Source organism: Carlito syrichta, unplaced genomic scaffold (assembly GCF_000164805.1).
Source record: "Carlito syrichta isolate Samal-C Ts95f unplaced genomic scaffold, Tarsius_syrichta-2.0.1 Scaffold304588, whole genome shotgun sequence".
Taxonomy (NCBI): domain Eukaryota; kingdom Metazoa; phylum Chordata; class Mammalia; order Primates; family Tarsiidae; genus Carlito; species Carlito syrichta.
The window spans coordinates 47,607-67,979 of record NW_007248684.1 but is presented as its reverse complement, the minus strand read 5'-3'; the positions used below and the strand labels follow the sequence as shown (position 1 = coordinate 67,979).

At 39.4% G+C, this 20,373-nt stretch overlaps 1 protein-coding gene across 1 annotated transcript in view; it reads right to left on the bottom strand.

The window, feature by feature from the left end:
- The window catches only part of EFHC2 (EF-hand domain containing 2), a 192,156-nt gene that overhangs the window by 149,723 nt on the left and 22,060 nt on the right, over nt 1–20,373 (bottom strand). Inside the window, exon 2 of the mRNA XM_008060303.2 lies at nt 15,879–16,067. Coding sequence (XP_008058494.1) covers nt 15,879–16,067 — 189 coding nt within the window. The remainder of the gene's footprint in view (nt 1–15,878; nt 16,068–20,373) is intronic.

The following is a 20,373-nucleotide window of genomic DNA, read 5'->3' as shown; positions in this document are numbered from 1 at the left end:
TTAGTGAGGTCACATTTGGGGAATAGTACATGGTACAAACATTATTTTTTATAAGAATCTCAGCTGGAAGATGGGCAGAACAGTTGTCAAAAAGAACAAAATCTTGCAGTTGTCATCCAGCTGAGCTTCCCTATAGTAAGCACAAACTGCTGGTACAAAATGTTTGTGAAACCAATCAGAAAAAATGTCCCTGCTGACCCATACCTTTTTGTTAGCATGATAGCAGACTAGTAAGATATTCACTCCTTGATAACAGTGAGGACACAAGGTTTTGCCTGTCACAGCAAATTTATACTTAAGCACGCCTGCAGCATTAGCACATCCTAGTACAGTTATTCTGTCCTTGGCATCCTTAATGAGACAGTAGGGGCTATCTTGTGAGTTATAGTCAGTGTCTTTCTGGAGCAATAACATCCAAACAGTGATGTTTCATCAGCATTTTAGACTTATTCTGGCATCAGATTCATCAGCAGTGATCTTGGCAAACTCGTCAATGAATGCCTTTGCTATTTTTTGATCTGCAGGTACTTTATCACCACAAATCTTTAATGACATCTCTTTTCTAAAATTTCTACAACCAGTCCATTGAATATTCAAGGTTTCCTTCCTTCCTTCCTTCCTTCCTTCCTTCCTTCCTTCCTTCCTTCCTTCCTTCTTTCCTTATTTTTGAGTTGGAGTCTCACTCTGTCACCCAGGCTGGAGTGCAGTGGCACACTCACTGCCACCCAGCATCAACCTGCTGGGCTCCAGCGATCCTTCCACCTCAGCCTTCCAAGTAGCTGAAACTACAGGCACGCACTAGTTTCCTTTAATTTTTAATTCATAATAGATCATTGTTTCATGATCAGCATACCATTAATTGGCACGTGTTCACTTGCAATACTGATAGATCCACTCTTTGAATACATGTTCTAGAACTTCACTTTTAGCTTTAAGCAATATTTTTCTATTTTTCATTAACTTCTGTTCATCACTTTCAGTACAGAACTTCATCTGTTTATTCTCCTGTTTCTTCATGTCATATATGGTAGTCACTCCAACACCATACTCTTAAGATGTTTCACATGCTGCTGTTCAGTTTCTCCAACAGCTTGACCTTCTGTGCTATGGATAGACATAAATTCTTCCTCTTTTTCTTATCACTGTTACTCAAACAGCTATTTTCAGGCCTTTAGGACATTTTCAATAATATCTTTATACTACATAGCAAAGAATTAGCAAAAAACAAAAAAAACCACAGTGAATATTGCATGCAGGGTGTGTTGGGCCTGCACATGTGCCATTTTATTATCCTTTGTGGGCATGCTTGCATAGGGGAATCTGGGCACGTAGGGAAAAGATATATCACAGCTGAGGGGGGCTGACAGGGTATCTTTTCCCTTGGGGACACTGAATAAACTGTGTGTTGTGCCCCTGCGTTTTGGCTGAAACCCATCATGTGAGGTCAGGTGTGGCGTTTTCCACTTGTGGCCTCATGTCAGCACTCACAGAGTTTTTGGATTTTCGAATTAAGGATACTCAATTTCCATATGTATGGGTGTGTATGTGTGTGTGTATAAAATCAGTGGGAATAAGAACCAAGGCAAACACTTATTCATGCCATCATTTTGAGATATTATGCATTTTTAAAAGACTGAATTATACCCAAAAGAGTCAGAAGAAAGATGCTCTGATATGATGCCCCTTGTGTTCTTTTCCAATCCAAAGAATTTATTCTACAACTCTAATAATTACCAAAAAAAACTGGACTCGCCAATACACTGGATTATTTTAATGGTTCCAAAGTATATCATTTACTTGCCTCATGTACATCAACAGCCAATGTCACAAAATGGATACTTGATACTGAAAGGTTCCTTTACTAAAGGAAAATAATACAAACCAAACTAGTTACAGAAGACCTGCTAAGTTCAAAGCTCTATGTGATAAATACGACACTCAATATGTGACAAATACGACACTCAATAAGACACTCTCTCTAGTTACAAAGATTCTACAGCCAAGTAAGGAGAATAAGGCTATATGTAAATAACTGCAAAACAGTGTGTAACACCTCCAAATAAGGATAATGCATTGGAGATAAAGCTAAAAGCCACTAAGAAAGACTCTAATATTTTGTTTTGTTTTGTTTTTGTTTTGTTTTTTTTTTGTTTTTTTTGTTTTTGAGCTGGAGTCTCACTCGGTCGCCCAGACTGGAGTGCAGTGGCCACTCCCGGCCACCGCAGCCTCGACCTGCTGGGCTCCGGCGATCCTTCTACCTCAGCCTTCCGAGTAGCTGGAATTACAGGCATGCACTACCAAGCCCGGCTGTTTTTTTTATTTATTGTAGAGATGAGGTCTCGCAGCCCAGGCGGGTCTCGAGCCCACGGGCTCAGGCAATCCACTCACCTCAGCCTCCCAAAGGTACGGGATTACAGGCTGAGCCACTGAGCCTGGCTAGACTCTAATATTTTTAAAAATTCACTCAGTGTATTTTGCTGAGGACCTGCCATGTGTCAGGTACTCTGCTAGGCTCTGAGAGTTCAAAGCTAAATAAACTAGTCAACACTAATTAAGCACTTATAACGGGTCAGGCATTGTGTTAAATATTTTTACCCTCTATCTCATTTACTCCTTACAACACACCTATAAAGTAGGTAATACTTTGATCCCCATTTTATAGAAGTCAAGGTTTGGAAGGCTCAATAATTTACCCAAGGTCTCAAGGTAAGAGGATAGGACAGCTGGGATTAGAACTCAGACTGTCTAGCCCAGAGGCCACAAGCTTAACGACTATCCTCTGAGCTGCCACAAAATCTTCACTTACTCCTGCTCAGTGGAGGGAGGACACAGAGAAGAGTAATAGGGGATTATGACAATTCTCCAAAGGCAGAAAGAAGGACTAAATCACCTGAAAACATTAAGAAGAGGGCATCACAGTGGAAGTAACATCTCAAATGGGTCTTCAATGGGCTGAAAGATAGAGAAAGTGGACAACAGGGGAAGGGCATTATTTGCAAAGGGAACAGCATGTGCAAAATTACGGGAGCACAGGAATGTTTGGTACACAGGGTACAAGTCGTTTTGTGTGGCTGACGACAGAGCGGGGGCGGGGAGAGCAAAGGAGATGAGACTATAAAAGTGCAAGATAGATAGTCGCTAAGCCGTGCAAAGAAGGTCACAGGATTCTAAATATTTGAGAAAGTTAACTCTGTAACAAAGTAGGTAGTCAAGAAAGGGAATCATACTGAGGGCAGGGGTGCCACTGAAGAGGTTACTCTAGAGGTAAAAGATGACCTAGAACAGCAGCAGTGGCTGTGGAGAGAAGACTGTTGAAAAGGAGATTTCAGAGGGAGAGAGGGACTTAAGTCAACTGATTGATACCAGAGGAGGTAATGGCAGTTCTCTTATTTGTTTAAACAAAAATATATAATTCAGGAAGTTAACATTTAGAGGTAACTCAGATAATAAACCAGTGCAGCCCAGTCTTGGCATGATAGTATATTAAAAGAAAAAGGCCCAGCAACTAATAGCAATTAAAAACCCATCTCACCTTCACTTAGGACTCTGAAGAAAACATAAAGATGATCCAATTTATGCTCCTTTCCTCTTTTTCAGTTCTCACAAGTCTCACACTTCATCACCATCAGCGTGTGCATTCTCTCTCTCTCTCTCTCTCTCTCCTTCTCTCTCCAGTCCACCCCTTTCCTACACTGCCCAAAGCCTAAGAATTCAACTGAAGTTTTCAGAAGAATCCTTAGAGGATGGCGGAGGGGGGAAGTGGAAGTAGCAAAGACACATTTTCATTCACCAGGCTGGGTATGGGGAAAGGGATAAAGCTGGGAACACACATTAATATTATCTATATTATGTGTAAGTGAGAACCAAAGCTTCAATTAATAAAGTTGACTGTAAAAGCCAGCTACTCATGACTTTTGTCCACTTTTCAAAGGGGCTGTTTTTTTCCTTTCTGCGCATTTGAGTTCCTTGTAGATCCTAGATGTTAGGCCTTTGTGACCTTGAACAATTATAATGCTATAAGAAAGCAATAGGCAGTAGTGGAAAACTGTCAGGAGAGAGGAGGTGGGACTGGCAGTTGAGGAAAACTGCTAGGGAAGGGGGGCATACCTCATCTACAAGGGTACCAGCATGATCAATGTTTGTGTACCTAACCCTGAATTGTACCCCCACATCTTTACAACAAATAAATTATTTAAAATAAAAAAAAAAGCCAACTAGCCCAGAACTGAAAGTACAGTTTTGATTTATTTTTTATACTCAAATATAAATGCAAAAATAAATGCCCTGAAATACTGGATGAAAAGCTCAACAAGAGAACCAAAGAGAAACAGAATAAAATATACTCAAATAGATTCCACATTTTAAGCCAAAAGGGGGGAAAGCAGGGTAGATTGCAAAGGAAGTCAAATTATGATTAAACACTAAAGGACCTGTATGAGTTTCTAGAACTTAGATAATCATGGTGTAAAATCTGAGTATAGGTCTGAATAATGAGAATGCAAACAAAATTGTGGTAGTCCATTACTGACTGCTATTAGTTCAGAATAATGAAAAAATTAATTCAAAAGGTAATTATTTATCACTTTTCCTTATAAAAAGACCATGAGGTCAATTTGCTGGGCAAGTCCTTCAGGTCCCCTCCCACTGTGGGAGCTTTTTTGTTTTCTCAATAAATTCTACTTTCTCTCAAAAAAAAAAAAAAGTTGCCAAGACAGAAGAGACATCATAAAATCTCCTATTTAAGACTTTTAAAACTACCCTAATTCCTCCAATAAAAATGGTGCATGGAAAATGGAATGAGCAACATATTGAGAGCTTAATGGCTGCTTTTTAGAACTCATTGGTCTCAGTGGCAGCATCTCTAAACATATCCTTCTGGAATAAGCCAGAACTTATGCCAAAGAAAGATGTAAAAATCCTGTAGCACAAGTGATAGCTGGGATAGTCCCAGTTTAAGCGTCACTTCCTCTGGGAACACTGCTATCCCCACCCTGTGGAAGGGAATAAACCAAGCCTAGGAAAAGACAAGAATTAATTCTTCATGACCATCTACTGTGAGCTGGGCACTTTACATGCATTGCCCATTTGATGCTCACAGAAATTCTAAAAAGGGTTTTGTTATTCCCACTTCACCAGATGAGAGAACTGAAACCAAAAGAAATGAAAAACATGGCCATCAGTTGGAGGCCCAAACTCCACCATGCAGCCTACTTGTGTAGTTAATCTTTATTTGTACCCTACATTTCCATAATAAAACAAAAAAAAAAAACATGGTCAAGATGAAAAAGGTAATAAATGGCAAATCCAGGTTCTAAACTCCAGTTTGTCTGACTGAAAAGCCTCGTTCTTTCCAAAGAACTTCCCATTAAAGAGGTGTCACAAATGGGCCATGTTCCAAAGGACACTCCAGCCACTGTACCCAGAGTTAATTTCAGAAAATGCTTCATTTGGGGAGACATATACACCCTAGGTCCAACCCTTGGTGCAAAGGAAAGGGAAAAGATTCCAGTAATAATATCGAAGAGGCCGGGCGCAGTTGCTCAAGCCTGTAATCCCAGCACTTTGGGAGGCCGAGGTGAGAGGACTGACCGAGCCCAGGGATTCAAGGCCAGCCTGAGCAACTTGGTGAGACCTCATCTCTACAATAAATCAAAAAATTAGCCGGGCGTGGTTGCGCACACCTTAGTTCTGGCTACTTGGAAGGCTGAGGTGGAAGGATCGCTGGAGCCCAGCAGGTTGACGCTGGGGTGGCCGTGAGCATGCCCCTGCACGCCAGCCTGGGCGACAGAGTGAAACTCTGACTCAAAAAAACAAACAAAAATAAAAAATAATATTGAAGATGATGATGATGATACTCTCCCTAAGAGAAGTCAGCAACTGCAAGGCCCAAAACAATGGAAGACAAAGTAGACAAAGGGAAGAATGATAGAGCACTCACAATGGAAGATGAATAAAAATGAATGAAAATAAGGAAAATGACATGAAGAGACAGAAGAAGTCCAATAAAAGAAAAATAAATCGAAAAAAGTTCCAAAAAAATGGAAGAAGACACAAGGGGGTTGAAGGAGATGGAACAAGAGGAAATGGACAACATTGAAAAAAGAATGAAGATAAGCAATTCTGCATACCTTTGAATAATGTGGCACTATTAGCATCTCAACATGTTTTAAGCACAATAACCACTTATCTACCTAATCCTGAATTGTACCCCACATCTTTAAAATTTAAAAAAAAGTTTTAAAGCCTCTGAAATAGAAGAGTAATTTATTTGAAAATAAAATGAACCAATATGTTTAAAAATAAAAGGAGATCAGTTCAGAGGACTAAAAATGACTGTACAAATATCCAGAAATCTTCCATGGTGAATTATTACATGAATTTGCTCAAATCTTAAATCTCAAGTCAGACTCCAGAGTAGATGCACTGTAAGATTCCATTTATCTGAAATCTACGAATAGGTAAACCTAAGCCATAGGGATAAAAGTCAAAACAATGGGGAAGGACTGAATGAAGGAGACATGAGGGAACTTTGAGACAATAGAGATGTTTAGGATGGTGTCTGGGGTGGTAGTTACACAAATATGTCACAATTCACGAAACTATACACTTAAAATGGGTGCATTTTACTATGTTTAAAGTATACCTCAATAGTTGATTTTAAAAATTAAAGTTTACCCCCAAAGTTGATAAAAATGAAGACTCAAGTTAAAATTCTAAAGGAATACAGTTATTCTGTATCCTTATCATGATAGCTGCTACATGAATCCATTTACAGGATAAGATTTCATAGAACCGTAAACTAAGAAGGATAAAATGAGTACATGTAAAAACCGATGAAATTCAAATAAGGTTTGCAATTTAGTTAATAGTATACCAATGTCAATATCCTGAGTTTTTGTTTTACCATGTTGCAGAGGATAGAATCCTGGTTTTCATAATGTACTATGGTTATACGAGATGTTATCTTTGGGTAAAGTTGGGAAAGTGCACAGAAACTTTTTATGAGTTCAAAATTACTTCAAAAATATTTCTTGAAAGAATACAGCTAAGCTGGGTTCGGTGGCTCAGCGTGTAATCCCACGCCTTTGGGAGGCTGAGGTGAGTGGATTGCCTGAGCCCGCGGGTTCGTGATCCGCCTGGACAACTTGGTGAGACCTCATCTCTACAATAAATCAAAAAATTAGCCGGGCATGGTAGCGCGCGCCTGTAGTTCCAGCTACTTGGAAGGCTGAGGCGGAAGGACTGCCGGAGCCCAGCAGGTCGAGGCTGCAGTGGCCGGGAGCGGCCACTGCACTCCAGTCTGGGTGACAGAGTGAGACTCCAACTCAAAAAAAAAAAGAATACAAAAAGAATACAGCTAGATTATATGGTATATGTACTACTACCCACCAACAGTGTTACACAGGGCAGAATCCTACAAATACTAAATCAAGGAAAGCAGGTAAATTTTTCAATATTCCAAATAAATCTGCAGCTGGTTTGAATTCAGAGGGGTGGAAATAACAAATAACCATGACTTCTTTCTCTTTTGAGTCAGGGTCTCACTCTATCGCCCAAGCTGGAGTGCAATGGCAAGATCACAGTTCACTGCAGCCTTGACTTCCTGGGCTCTGATGATCCTTCTGCCTCAGCCTCCTGATTAGCTGGGACTACAGGCGTGTGCACTACCACATCCAGCTAATTTTTTCATTTTTTTGTATAGATTAGGTCTCACTATGTTGCCTAGGCTGGTCTCGAACTCCTGGGCTCAAGCAATCCTCCCACCTTGGTCTTCCAAAGTGCCCAGATTAAATAACCATGACTTCTATGTATTAAAATTTCAGAAAAAGCTGGGCTTGGTGGCTCAGCCTGTAATCCCAGCGCTTTGGGAGGCTGAGGTGACTGGACTGCCTGAGCTCGTGGATTCGAGCCCCGCCTGGGCAACTTGGCGAGACCTCATCTGTACAATAAATCAAAAATTAGCCAGGCGTGGTAGCGCACGCCTGTAGTTCCAGCTACTTGGAAGGCGGAGGCGGAAGGATCGCCGGAGCCCAGCAGGTCAAGGCTGCGGTGGCCGGGAGCGGCCACTGCACTCCAGTCTGGGCGACTGAGTGAGACTTCAACTCAAAAAAAAAAATCAGAAAAAATTGCAAATCAGCCAAAAATTTAAGTCAACAAATCAAACAGTAACTATCAGTTTCTTTCTAATTTGTGAACTAAAACCTTACAAATGACAAGCATTTTAATGATCGAAAAAATAATAATAGTGTGCACAGAGATTGATCATGTGAAGATGCAGCGAGAGGGTGCTCATCTGGAAGCCAAGGAAAGAGGCCTCAGGAGAAACCAACCCTGCTGGCACCTTGACCTAGGACTTCCAGCCTCCACAACTGCGAGAAAACAAATTTCTGTTGTTTAAGCCACCCAGTCTGCAGTACATTGTTATGGCAGCTCTACCAAATTAATGTATTAAGCTATAATTTATATACCATACAACTTGCCTCTTTTAAGTATATGAATGGCTTTTCATAAATTTATCTCATGGTTTTGAGATTGACCCATGTTGTAACATATATTATTAGTTTTTTTTTTATTGCTGAATATTTTCCATTATGTGGATATAGCATATTTTGTTTATCCACTATCAGTTAATGGACATTTCGGTTGTTCCCTGCTTCTGGCTATCATGAATAATGATATTATAACCAGTCACACACAAGTTTTTGTGAGAACATGTTTTAATTTCTCTTAGATGCATAGCAGTGGAATTACTGGGTCATGTGGGATGTTTATTAAAGAAACTGCCAAACTATATTTCCTAATGGCAGTACCATTTTATATTCCTATCAGGAATGCACGAAGGTTCTAATTTCCCTACATCCTCACCAATACTTGTTATTTAGAGTCTTTTTAAATTAAACCCAGTCTAATGGGAGTGTAGTGGTATCTACGAAAGTTCAAAAAGACAATTTTAACTTTGGGCTAATTAGAGTAAAAAGTTTAGGCCTGTGGTAAGGGCCTTAAAATTCTGTCTAATAGCTAAATTCTAGGTTTTAGAAAAGAAGAGAGAAAGAATTCTCTCTTCTTTAGCAAAAGAATCATTTATGAATCTCATTCCTTTTATTCCAAAAACATGTATTTCAGATTTGGGGATTTAATTAAATGACTTTTGAATTTCAAAATAAGATTAAAGAAACCCACATTGTATGATGAAATTGGAAACATTATCACTTTAACATAAATTTAAAGACTGTAATTTTGTGTTTTACCCTTAGTGATAAATGCAAAATGCAGAGTTAGGAATCTGGGACATGACATGTTTGATTTTAGGCAAGTTTTAAAATTTCTTCTCTAAAACTAAAGAGCTGAAGATATGTGTAACTGTGATATAAAACATGGGATTAAAGCCGGGTTCGGCGGCTCAGCCTGTAATCCCGTGCCTTTGGGAGGCTGAGGTGAGTGGATTGCCTGAGCCCGCGGGTTCGAGACCCGCCTGGGCAGCAAGACCTCATCTCTACAATAAATTTTAAAAAAAATCAGCCAGGCATGGTAGCGCATGCCTGTAATTCTGGCTACTTGGAAGGCTGAGGTGGAAGGATCGCCGGAGCCCAGCAGGTCGAGGCTGCGGTGGCCGGGAGCGGCCACTGCACTCCAGTCTGGGTGACAGAGTGAGACTCCAGCTCAAAAAACAAGCAAACAAACAAACAAAAAAAAACCATGGGATTAAAACGGCAATGTACTGCAATTACATTGTTGTAATTATATATATTGGTGTCTTATATGGCAAGGTTATAGCAGAACCCAGATAATCTGAAAATTATATAAACTTATGGAAAGATTGTCATTTGAAATTTGAGGTATGGTTTAAAGGTATGTCTGACACATTTTCTAGGTATTTTTAAAGGCTTTATTGTATTTTACTTTTATATACACTGATTATATTTTAACATTCCTCATTGGCTTTAGGCAAAACTTCAAGAATCTGTATTTATGTGTTGTTCTTTGTTAATCATGTGAAATTCTAATGTACTTGATCACTCCTTAATCCCCAGTACGGTGAGAAAGAAAAAAGCAGCCCCCAATGTCCAGGAGCTGACCCAGTACTATCAGCTGGCCTTGGTGCTTCTACAAGCTGGCCTCATACCCACGGCTCAGCCTTGGTGTTCTTCTGTTCCACAAGAACAACTTCAGAGATGACCAACATCAGACAAGGTCACTCTGTGACCATGATGGATCAAGACAAAACCAAGACCACCCCCACAGTAACATCTGCACACAGACAGAAAATGAGCGTTGTCCAGCCACAACATACCAAACATACCCCCTCTTGGCTCACAGGAGTGACAGCTGTTTCTCTCCCAATTATAGCTATAGTCTCATTCTAGTCTACTCTCTCTATAAATGAGATTCAGTAAGATAATCATAGAAGTACTCCAGCTTTCTGATAGCACCCAGTTCACAGTAGAGCCCCACTTCCGTATTTCTTCCTCAAAATTACCTAACACAAGCCCAAATCCTGTAAGAAGTCTTTTCTAACATCTGCTTCCTTAGACATTCCATGGTTGCTCAGGGTGTGTGTTTTCCCTCACTACAAACGAGTAATAAGCCAACTTGTTCAATTTAAGAAAAAAAAAAAATCAGGGTGACCAAGAGACCAAATTGTATTATAAAAACTTATTTTTATATTATTCAAAGCATAGAGAGTCACATAATGCTGCATGAATAATCAGCTCACTACAAACTCAATATCAATTAATGCAAGTTATTAAAATTCTAACTCTGTGGTCAGTAGTTTTGATTATATAATTATTATGTTTACAATAGATGGAAAAATGAAATAATATTTCTAAATGCATGCATGCATACCCCATAAGATCAACCTTTATTCTGCCACTTACTGTAATAGAATCATTTGTGAAATAGCAAACAAATTAGGCTAACTAGGAGCCATTGACAAATGAAAAGAAATGAGAGCATAATTATAGTCTATGTAAATGATGCTTAACATCCAGATGAATGTCATATAAAAACATTCAGTCATTTATATATTTCTAAATAGTTCAACTTTTTAAAAAAGCAGCTAATGACACATCTCATACTACATCAACTGCAGCATAAACTGCTAAATGTCAAATTTCAATTAATAATGAAGTAGTGGGTGCCTAGTGTAATGAGAAAGAGTCCCAGGCCAGGAAAGTCAGGGTCTGGACTTAGTTCTAGAATGAACAAGCTGAACTTGATTTCAGTCAAGTCTCAGACATACCGCTAGATGTTAAAAGGGCCTTAGAGATCAGCTAGCCAAGTCCTGCATTTCAGTCAAGGAAACTAAGACACAGAGAGGTAAAGTGACTAAGCCACAATCACATAGTCAATGGTAGTATCAGGACCAGAACCATTGCCTCCAACACCCAATCTCAGATCCTGGTCCCTGCTCTGCTTCTCCTTGTGAATGATTCCTCATTTCATTCACAGTGAGGGCAACCATTCATGTTTGCTTCCTCCTCGCAGAGGTACTGGGATGATGACTGAAAATAATTGGTGTGAGTGATGCATTTTGTGGCTTGGACAATGCTCATGTTCTGTCTGTATTCAGACTGATTATGATGTGGAGTGGTCTTGTTTTTGTCTTGGTCCATAATGGCCTGCTTTTATTTAAATGAATTCAATGAAATAACTAGTCTTTGGGGGAAAAGGTATCAGCTAAAACTCTTTAGGCTATTTGTATAAATCTCCCCCAAAGCCAGGTTTTTGAAGCAGGCATAACTATGTTTCTCAATAGGAACATCATTGGCTTTTAAGGTAGAACAATTCTTCCCAGTGTGGGAATGCCCTTCCCTACACTGTAGGATATGTAATATACACTTGGCTCCCAGGTACTCAATGGCAAGTGACACCTCCCCAGTCACAGCTGGCTCTAGGGTGAGGTGATTTAAACATCAAAATTAATGCAAAAATCCAGGAGGAACAAACTATCAAAATGCCAAGTTTTTAATAAAGATAGGATCAGTATTACTGATTTTTTCTTTTGCCTCAGGCTCCAGTATAGCTTTCATGCACAGTTACTGATCCTATCTGTATTTAAAATGTTGGCATTTTTGTTCATTTGAATTTCTGGCATTGAGTTTTTAAGATATTACACTAAAACATTATCTAGCTTGACTACTGAGGTTTGGGGCACCCCTTAAATGATGCACCCAAGGGAAGTGCACCCAAAATACCACCACACATTTCCAAATGCCTTCTCTGGTTAAGAACCTGTTAAATAGGGCTTGGTTTTTCTCATATAAACTAGTCCAGAAAGAGGTAGCCTAGGCCTTAAAACAGTGGCTTAAAACAGTGCCAACCAGGACCCAGGCTCCTTTAATCTCCACTGTGCTCATAAATGATGGCTGCTATGCCCTAGGAATCAATGTCCTAATGTAACCACATCAGACCAATCTGGTTCAGCTTTTATGTAACAAAGTTGTCGGTTGTTTTTCAGTTACCATGGACTCCCAGATTGAAGGTCATATAACCTGAGCATGCCCAGATGAACCAAGCATGCACCCACAGGAGAAACCCAAGTGCTTGGACCAAGGAACAGGACTGAATTAAGAAATGCAGGACCCAGGATCCAATCAGATAGAGCCCTGACGTCACCCCATGGCAGGATCCAGTCAGATCATGCGTCCTGGTATCACTTCATTACAAGATCCAATCAGATCATCCTTCATTACCATATGCTTATAAAACCTAGCCCAGCCCTCAGCTCAGGGTGACATATTTGAGTGTTTCCTTCTGTGTTTTTGCCAGTCAACTGGCAATAAACCTTTCTTGCTGCAAAAACCCACTGCTTTAGTGTTTGGCTTTCCCTTGCACGCAGGCAAATAGACTCAGTTTGGTTCGTACGTAACACTAGTTCTAGTCAGGAAAACAAAGGGCAAAAGGTAGGAAAATCATACCAGCTGAGCCTGACTGTTTTCACTAGAACAACAGTAACTTTCCCAAGAGCCCCACCCAATCAATCTAAACACATATATTATTGGCCAGAAGTGAATCACATGACTAGTGGTAGCTGCAAAGAGCCTGGGGAGGTGAACACTTTTAAATGGCAACATTTCCAACCTTCACGAAGCTATTCTATATGTAAATCAAGGGGAGAATGAATAAAGGATAAGCAGCTATAAGTGTCTGCCACAGGGGCCACGGAAGATAACAAATGCAAGCTCTTTTTGGCAAATGCAAATAGCATTTTCTCTGTGTGTAATGTGATGGTTTAAGCAGGATATTTTGGTGGTCATTTTAGAATTATAGATTAAAAACTGGAATGTTGTCTTAGGTTGGGTTCCATAAAAGCAGAACCTGAAACAGGGATTTAGGTGCATGTGCTTTATTAAGGGCATACTCTTGGGAGAAAACTATAAGGATGTTGTGAGAAACAGCAAAAGAAAAGGAAATGAGTAAAACAAGGATGCATTATCAGGTCAAGTATAACCTTGGCCTAATGCACAAAGGGCTATGGAGCCTGAATCACAGCACAGAATTATCCTGCCTTGAAGCAAGGAAACTGAGCTTTTCACTCTTGATACATCAGTTAGTAATTGGCTGCCCCTCTCAGGGAGAAGGGGCCAATGTAACCTCTCAATTGTCTCAGAGAGATGCAACTCCCATCAGCCAAGAGCAAATCTTCAGAGAGAGTTACAGCTATGAGCTGTTGGTCAAAGCACTTGTCACAGTTGGGGTATGGGCACACGACCCCTAACATGGATTTGAGTGGGCACCAAAAGCATCTACTACAAGTATTAATTTTAATACACATTCCAAAGAATTGCCCTTATTTTTACTTTGCATTCTCTGACAGTATAACCCTAGATATATTGCTAGGATTAAAAGCTACTGGAAAAACTGGCAACAAGTTGAAAATGTCTCATTTTTAAGAAAAATGATTAACAGGTGCTGACTTGTTTTGTTGAACCACAAATATAGAAAGTGCTTTATAATTTACTCTGGGTATTAAACAGGATCTAGTCTGTAGTTCACAATCTCATCCGAACACGTAAATATTTCATAGTCTTAGCGTCTCATTTAAAGTTCAATGAATATTTAATTGAAGTTGACCAACAAAATAACTGAAAGAATTATGTTGCATTTAGTTAGACCTGAAATGAGCAAGCTCTTCATTTTCTCAAGTAATCTGAAGCTAAAATTATTCCAGCTTCATGAAATATTCTACATAATTTTATAAGTAATTAAAGGGCTGCAAAATAGGCTTGAAAGTCACATATTAAACATTGAGAAAAACATGAAATAAAATGACTTTTCAACTTTAAATGCAAGAGAATAGTTTAATACATTGTGGCCTACATTACTTATTCAGTAGTAGATAACTTTAAAATATTGTCAACACCCTGTTTTTGACATGAGGTAAAAATAGAATCTTTTCTTTGGCCCTTACAAATTAAACATCCTATAAGGTTGAAAACAGCAGAAAACTATGCATAATCCACCCAAGTCAATCAGCTCAAAAACTGTTTTTGAGCTCTGGGTCCAGCACTGAGCCAGGTACTGAAAATAATCTAAATAAAAGGAAAATATTGGCCCATGTTGAAAGTAGAGATGATTTCCCAGGAAAGAAGCCTCCCTGTTAGATCTCTACAAGTGCCAGAACAGGGCTTTAAAAAAAAATGTGCCCTAATTGATCCATCCTATCACAGATGACATAGGAATGTGTCATTTCTACCAAATTTGAGGACAATTAAATTGAAATCAAAGTATGACCAACCAACCTACATTAAAAGCTGCCAAAAATCACCTGGTAGACTGAGCATACCATGGTTTGAATGTTTTATCTAGTCCTGAATTATGTCTTAATTATGGAGTTTAAAATAATCTAATAACTTGTTCTTTTTTGGTGAACAGAACATGGGATTATGATATTAAGTTGTCTGATAAACGCAGCATATCCACATAACTGGTAATTTTTTTTCCTTTGACCTTAGTTCCTTTCTAAAAGACTCAAATGCATTCCCTTTTCCAACTGTCAACATGTCAGTGTATATGTGTGTATGCATGCATGTGTAATGTGTACAGACATATACATTAAAAAGTTCCAACTTTTGTCTAATAACAGCACCTCTTCCTTTTACTTCTATAATTCTTGTCAAGTCACCCTTTAGTCCTTTGGGAAGAGCAACCATAATTAGTATGAGAAAAGAAGGACAGATATTTTTCTGTTCCTATTTAATGCCACATTCAGAATCATACAAAATTATTTTGTTAATGGCAATTCAAAAGCAATAGTGACAGTCTTACCAGACTCTTAGTGTCTACAGAAGCACAGATTATCCTGTCCATGTAAAGAGATGAGAGAAAGGTTGATAAACATTAGCCAAGAAGGATGAACATTTGGCATCCTGCAACTAATGCACCTGGTCAGAAACAGCAGAGCAAGGACAATCTTTTCTTTATTTAGGATACTCTTGTTTCTGAATTTATCTTTTCAGAAAAACTAGCTTTGGTCAAAAGATACAAAATTTCAGATAGACAAGAGGAATAAATTAAAGAGATCTACTGTACAACATGGTGACTACAGTTTATAACAATGTTCTATATACTTGAAATTGCTAACAGAGTAGATGAAGTACACTCACTACAAAAAAATAGTATGTAAGGTAATACATGTGTTAATTCACTTCATTTAGACATTCCACAGTGTATACATATTTCAAATCATGTTGTACACCACAAATATATACAACTCTATTTGTCAATTAAAAAAATAAGGACAAGAGGAGAAACTCTAAAAATAAAGGCAATAATGAATAGAAAAGGCAAATAGAAAAAAAAATAGCCTTAACATTTACATTGAAGACTCCTATTTTATCAAGTCTATTTAGGATCTGTAAAATTTGAAGACTTACCTGTTTATCAAAAGCTATCCATGATGGCACATCAGTTCCTTCTCCTTTAGGATATATGCTATATTTTGGCTTGATCTTTTGTCCAAGAAGTGGTTCTCCACCTATTCCAGGTTTCTCATCACTCACCAGCATTCTAACATTGTTGCAAAAGCCCCAATGTTGGGATTTATGAAACTTCTCCTTTCCCACCTGTGAACATAAGAGACAACATAAAACAGCCAAGTGACTCTTTATGGTTCTTCTAATCTGTTTTAAAATGTCAACACTTTCCCCTCCTCACAAAATGCAAAGAGTGTGGAAAATAATTATGATCAATTTTTATCCATAAAGTTGTGTCACATTTTAAATTCAATTCATTTTAACCAATTCAAAACTTTGAAAAGCAATAGATAAACCTAATGCCCCAAGCTACTTAAAACATTTAAAAATGACTATTATGGCAACTGAACATTGAAATATGTAGGAAAGAACAATTAGTTTCCTACATATTTCCCAAGAGTGCAAACAGGAAAAAAAAGAAGGAAAGAAAGAAAAAAACCTGTATACTTCAGAGTAAAAAATGTAACTGTTTTCCACAGAAGTTTAGACATTATTTTCATAAAAACAGAAAGCAAAATCTTTTCCTTGTGAAAATAAATGTAACAGGAAATCCCTCAGAGCTGACTTTTCTCCTCCTAATTGCAAAACCTTACCTCCCACCTTTTCTGGTGATCTAGAGGTAGAGAAACAAGCACAGACAGGATTACCAAGGATTGGCCAACATTAACTCCCATGCACACCTGGTGGGAAAGTAAAGCAGGACAACCACTCCAAGGAGAGACATGGCAATACCAGCAAAGTGAGAGGTATATATGTCTTGCAGCCTCTAAGTCCACTCCTACACAAGTCTCTTGCCCTGAGCACAAGGAGTTACAACTGTGTTTGCAAGAGTGAAAAACAGGAAACTAGTGAAATGTCCACCAACAGCAGAAAAGATCCATCACTTGTGTTCTCTTTATAAAATGAAACATTAATAAAGAGGTCTAAAATTACATGCATCGATATAAACAAATCTCAAAAAATGTCAGACACTGCAATCCCAGCACTTTGGGAGGCTGAGGCGAGAGGATTACCTGAGCCCAGCAGGTCAAAGCTGCAGTGGCCATGACCGTGCCACTGCACTCCAGTCTGGGCGACAGAGTGAGACTGCAAAAAGAAAAAGTCAGGCAAAAAAATATAGGTAGCTAAAGTGCACATAAAATTTGATAATTTTACATATACAAAGCTTGAAGATACTCAAACATGCAGTATTATTTATAGATAATATGTGCATGGAAACAATATTCAGCAAATTCAAGATTACATAATATCTATGATAATAAATGAACATCCATGTGCCCCACAGTCCTGCATCAAAAATAAGCATTTCAGATACAATTGAAGTCCCCTCTCAGAGTTTATGGCCCTTCCTCCCTGTCAAGAGGTATCATTATCCTGGATTTGCTGTTTTAACATTTTGCTAGGACTATATACAGCCAGGGCAATACTCTCTTGCAATGCATGATGCCTTGGCGGGGAAGTCTGATAGGAGGGTAGAAAAGACCCTTTTTCCTTTTTGTGAGTGGTCTTGCCCCAGGGAGTCAGCTTCCAGGGACAGATCACAGCCCAGCTTTAAGTCTGCAGGAGGAAAGCTGGAAGCAATGGTTGGGATGGTAAGTTGTAGTTGGATCTGCCTCTTAGAGAATCAATGGTTACCACCTCCACCATCCCCCTGCAACAGACACACGGACAATCAGTTTACTACAAGCCAATCTCAGATCACAGAGGAGCAAAGCAAAAGTTGAGTTTGATAAAATAAATGGTGGGATAATATAACATTTTATAACAACGTTACCTCTTCTAAAGCAGGTAACTTCGGATAATGACAAACTCACCTCAAACCAACAAATGTTTCTTAAGCATTTATTCTAGTCTTAGCTTTGTGCCAAATATACTAGCTAAAATAAGCATAAGACTCAGCCCCTGTCCTGAAGAAGAAACTCACCATCTTGCTGAGGAAGATTTAGATATATAAAACTAGAAAACAGTAGAGCTACCATTTATTACCAATTTTGTGCATCAAAGGACACATCAAGAGAGTGAAAAGACAACCTACAGAATGGGAAAATATATTTGGAAATCATATATCATAAGGGTCTATTACACAGAATATATCAAGAACTCTTACAACTCAGCAAAAACACAAACAATAAAATTTAAAAATGGGCAAAGGACTTGAATAGACATTTCTCCAAAGAAGATAAGGATCACTAGGGGACTGGCAGACACAATGAAAGAGTTAGACAAGGTAGGCTGAAGATGCCGAGAAGGCTCTGATCAGAAGAGGGGGTGAAGTGGTAGAATAAAGCCACACAACTAAACGGATAGGAGTGACTGCAGTCAATCTACAATCTCCATACTGGCACAGCCCCTAACTGCTTCTCCTCGCAGCACAGTCTTGCTTGTATCCTTGATCAGTCAGTGACCAACAGCCTTAAGCTCTCCCTCCTGTGGGCACCATTCCATAGACACATAAAGACACCCAAGTCTTTCACTTCTTCAAGGAAGAAAGCCTGAGTTCTGCTTTCATTACTATCTCCACTCCGTCCCATCCTGTTTCACAAAACAGTAATCTACATGTTTCACAAAACAGTAATCTACAGTCACCTGAGAGCTCCCTTTACTCCTGTACTCTGGCTGCATGCTACCACACCTGTTAGGCCTTACCTTGTAGGCACTGTTACAACTTTAGGCAGGTCTAGAGCCCCCTAACTTGAGACATGAGGTTAAGAGAACAAACATGGGCTAGAGCCTTAGAAGTTAAAGGATGTTGGATTTTGCCTTGAGCAGGGCATATAAAGGATCACTGTGGTCACAATACAAAGAACTGGATATACTGCAATAATCCAGGCAAGAAGTAATGGTGGCCTGCACTAGGGTAATAGAAATGTAGATAGTGAAAATGATCAAATTCTGTATAAATTTTGAAGAACGAACGAAAAGGATTTACTAGTAGATTCAATATGGGGTGTAGAAAAAGAGATGAGTTGCTAATGACTCCCAATATTTGAGCCTGAGCAACTGGAAGAATGGAGTTTTATGGACTGGGATGTGGAACAGTGGGAGAGAACGCAAATGAGTGTTCTCACAGTAGGAGGTAGGCACAGGAGTCCAGAATTCTGTTTTGGACACGTTAAGTTCGAGATGTTACTCAGAAAGCAAATAGGAATGTTGACCAGCAGGTGGATATGTGAGTCTGCCATTCAGAAAAAAGGTCAATCCTTGGGCATCTCTACAATAAATCAAAAAATCAGCCAGGCGTGGTAGCGCGCACCTGTAATTCCGGCTACTTGGAAGGCTGAGGCGGAAGGATCGCCGGAGCCCAGCAGGTCGAGGCTGCGGTGGCCGGGAGCGGCCACTGCACTCCACTCTGGGCGACAGAGTGAGACTCCAACTCAAAAAAAAAAAAGGTCAACCCTTAAAATATCACAACGTTAAGCAATCAGGGAGATGGGGTAGAATTAGCAAAGGAGACAAAAAGGGAGTGGCTGGTGAGATAGGAAGAAAACCAGGAAAGTTTAGTATTATGGAAACTACATAAAGAAAGCATGTGAAGAAGAAGTGCATGATTAACTGTGGAAAATACTACTGATAAAACAAAAGAAGGTGAGGCTTGACACTTGACCCCTGATCTGGCAATGCAGAGATGGCTAGTGACCTTGACGAGAATGGTTTCAGCAGAGTCATGGGAACAGAAATATCTTGTGAACCATATGGATCTTTGAATAGCTCTGGGTAAGGTATTACAAAGCAAAACTCTTAGGTTTCTAGTATTTATAATTTTCTTAAAATAGCCCAAGCTGAGAAAAATGTAAGAAATAAATAAAAGATCATCTAAACATCATCTCTTGAAGTCTTCTCTGGCTGCTAGAGGCAGAACATGCTGTTCCTGCATAGATCTTCTATCAAAGTCTGGAAGGTCACTGTCATTTTAACCATTTATTTATTTATTTATTTTTTAATTTATGGTTTTTGAGTTGGAGTCTCACTCTGTCACCTAGGCTAGAGTATAGTGGCATGATCACGGCTCGCCACAGCCTCGACCTCCTACACTCATCTCAGTCTCTCAAGTAGCTGGAACTACAGGTGTGTGCTACCACACTGGTCTAATTTTTTGATTTTTTTTTTTTTATAGAAATGAAGCCGGGCTCAGTGGCTCAGCCTGTAATCCTGCACTTTGGGAGGCTGAGGTGAGTGGATTGCCTGAGCCCACGGGTTCGAGACCCGCCTGAGCAACTTGGCGAGACCTCATCTCTACAATAAATCAAAAAAAAATTAGCTGGGTGTGGTAACACGTGCCTGTAGTTTAGCTACTTGGAAGGCTGAGGCAGAAGGATCACCAGAGCCCAGCAAGTCGGGGCTGCGGTGGCTGGGAGCGTGCCACTGCACTCCAATCTGGGTGACAGAGTGAGACTCA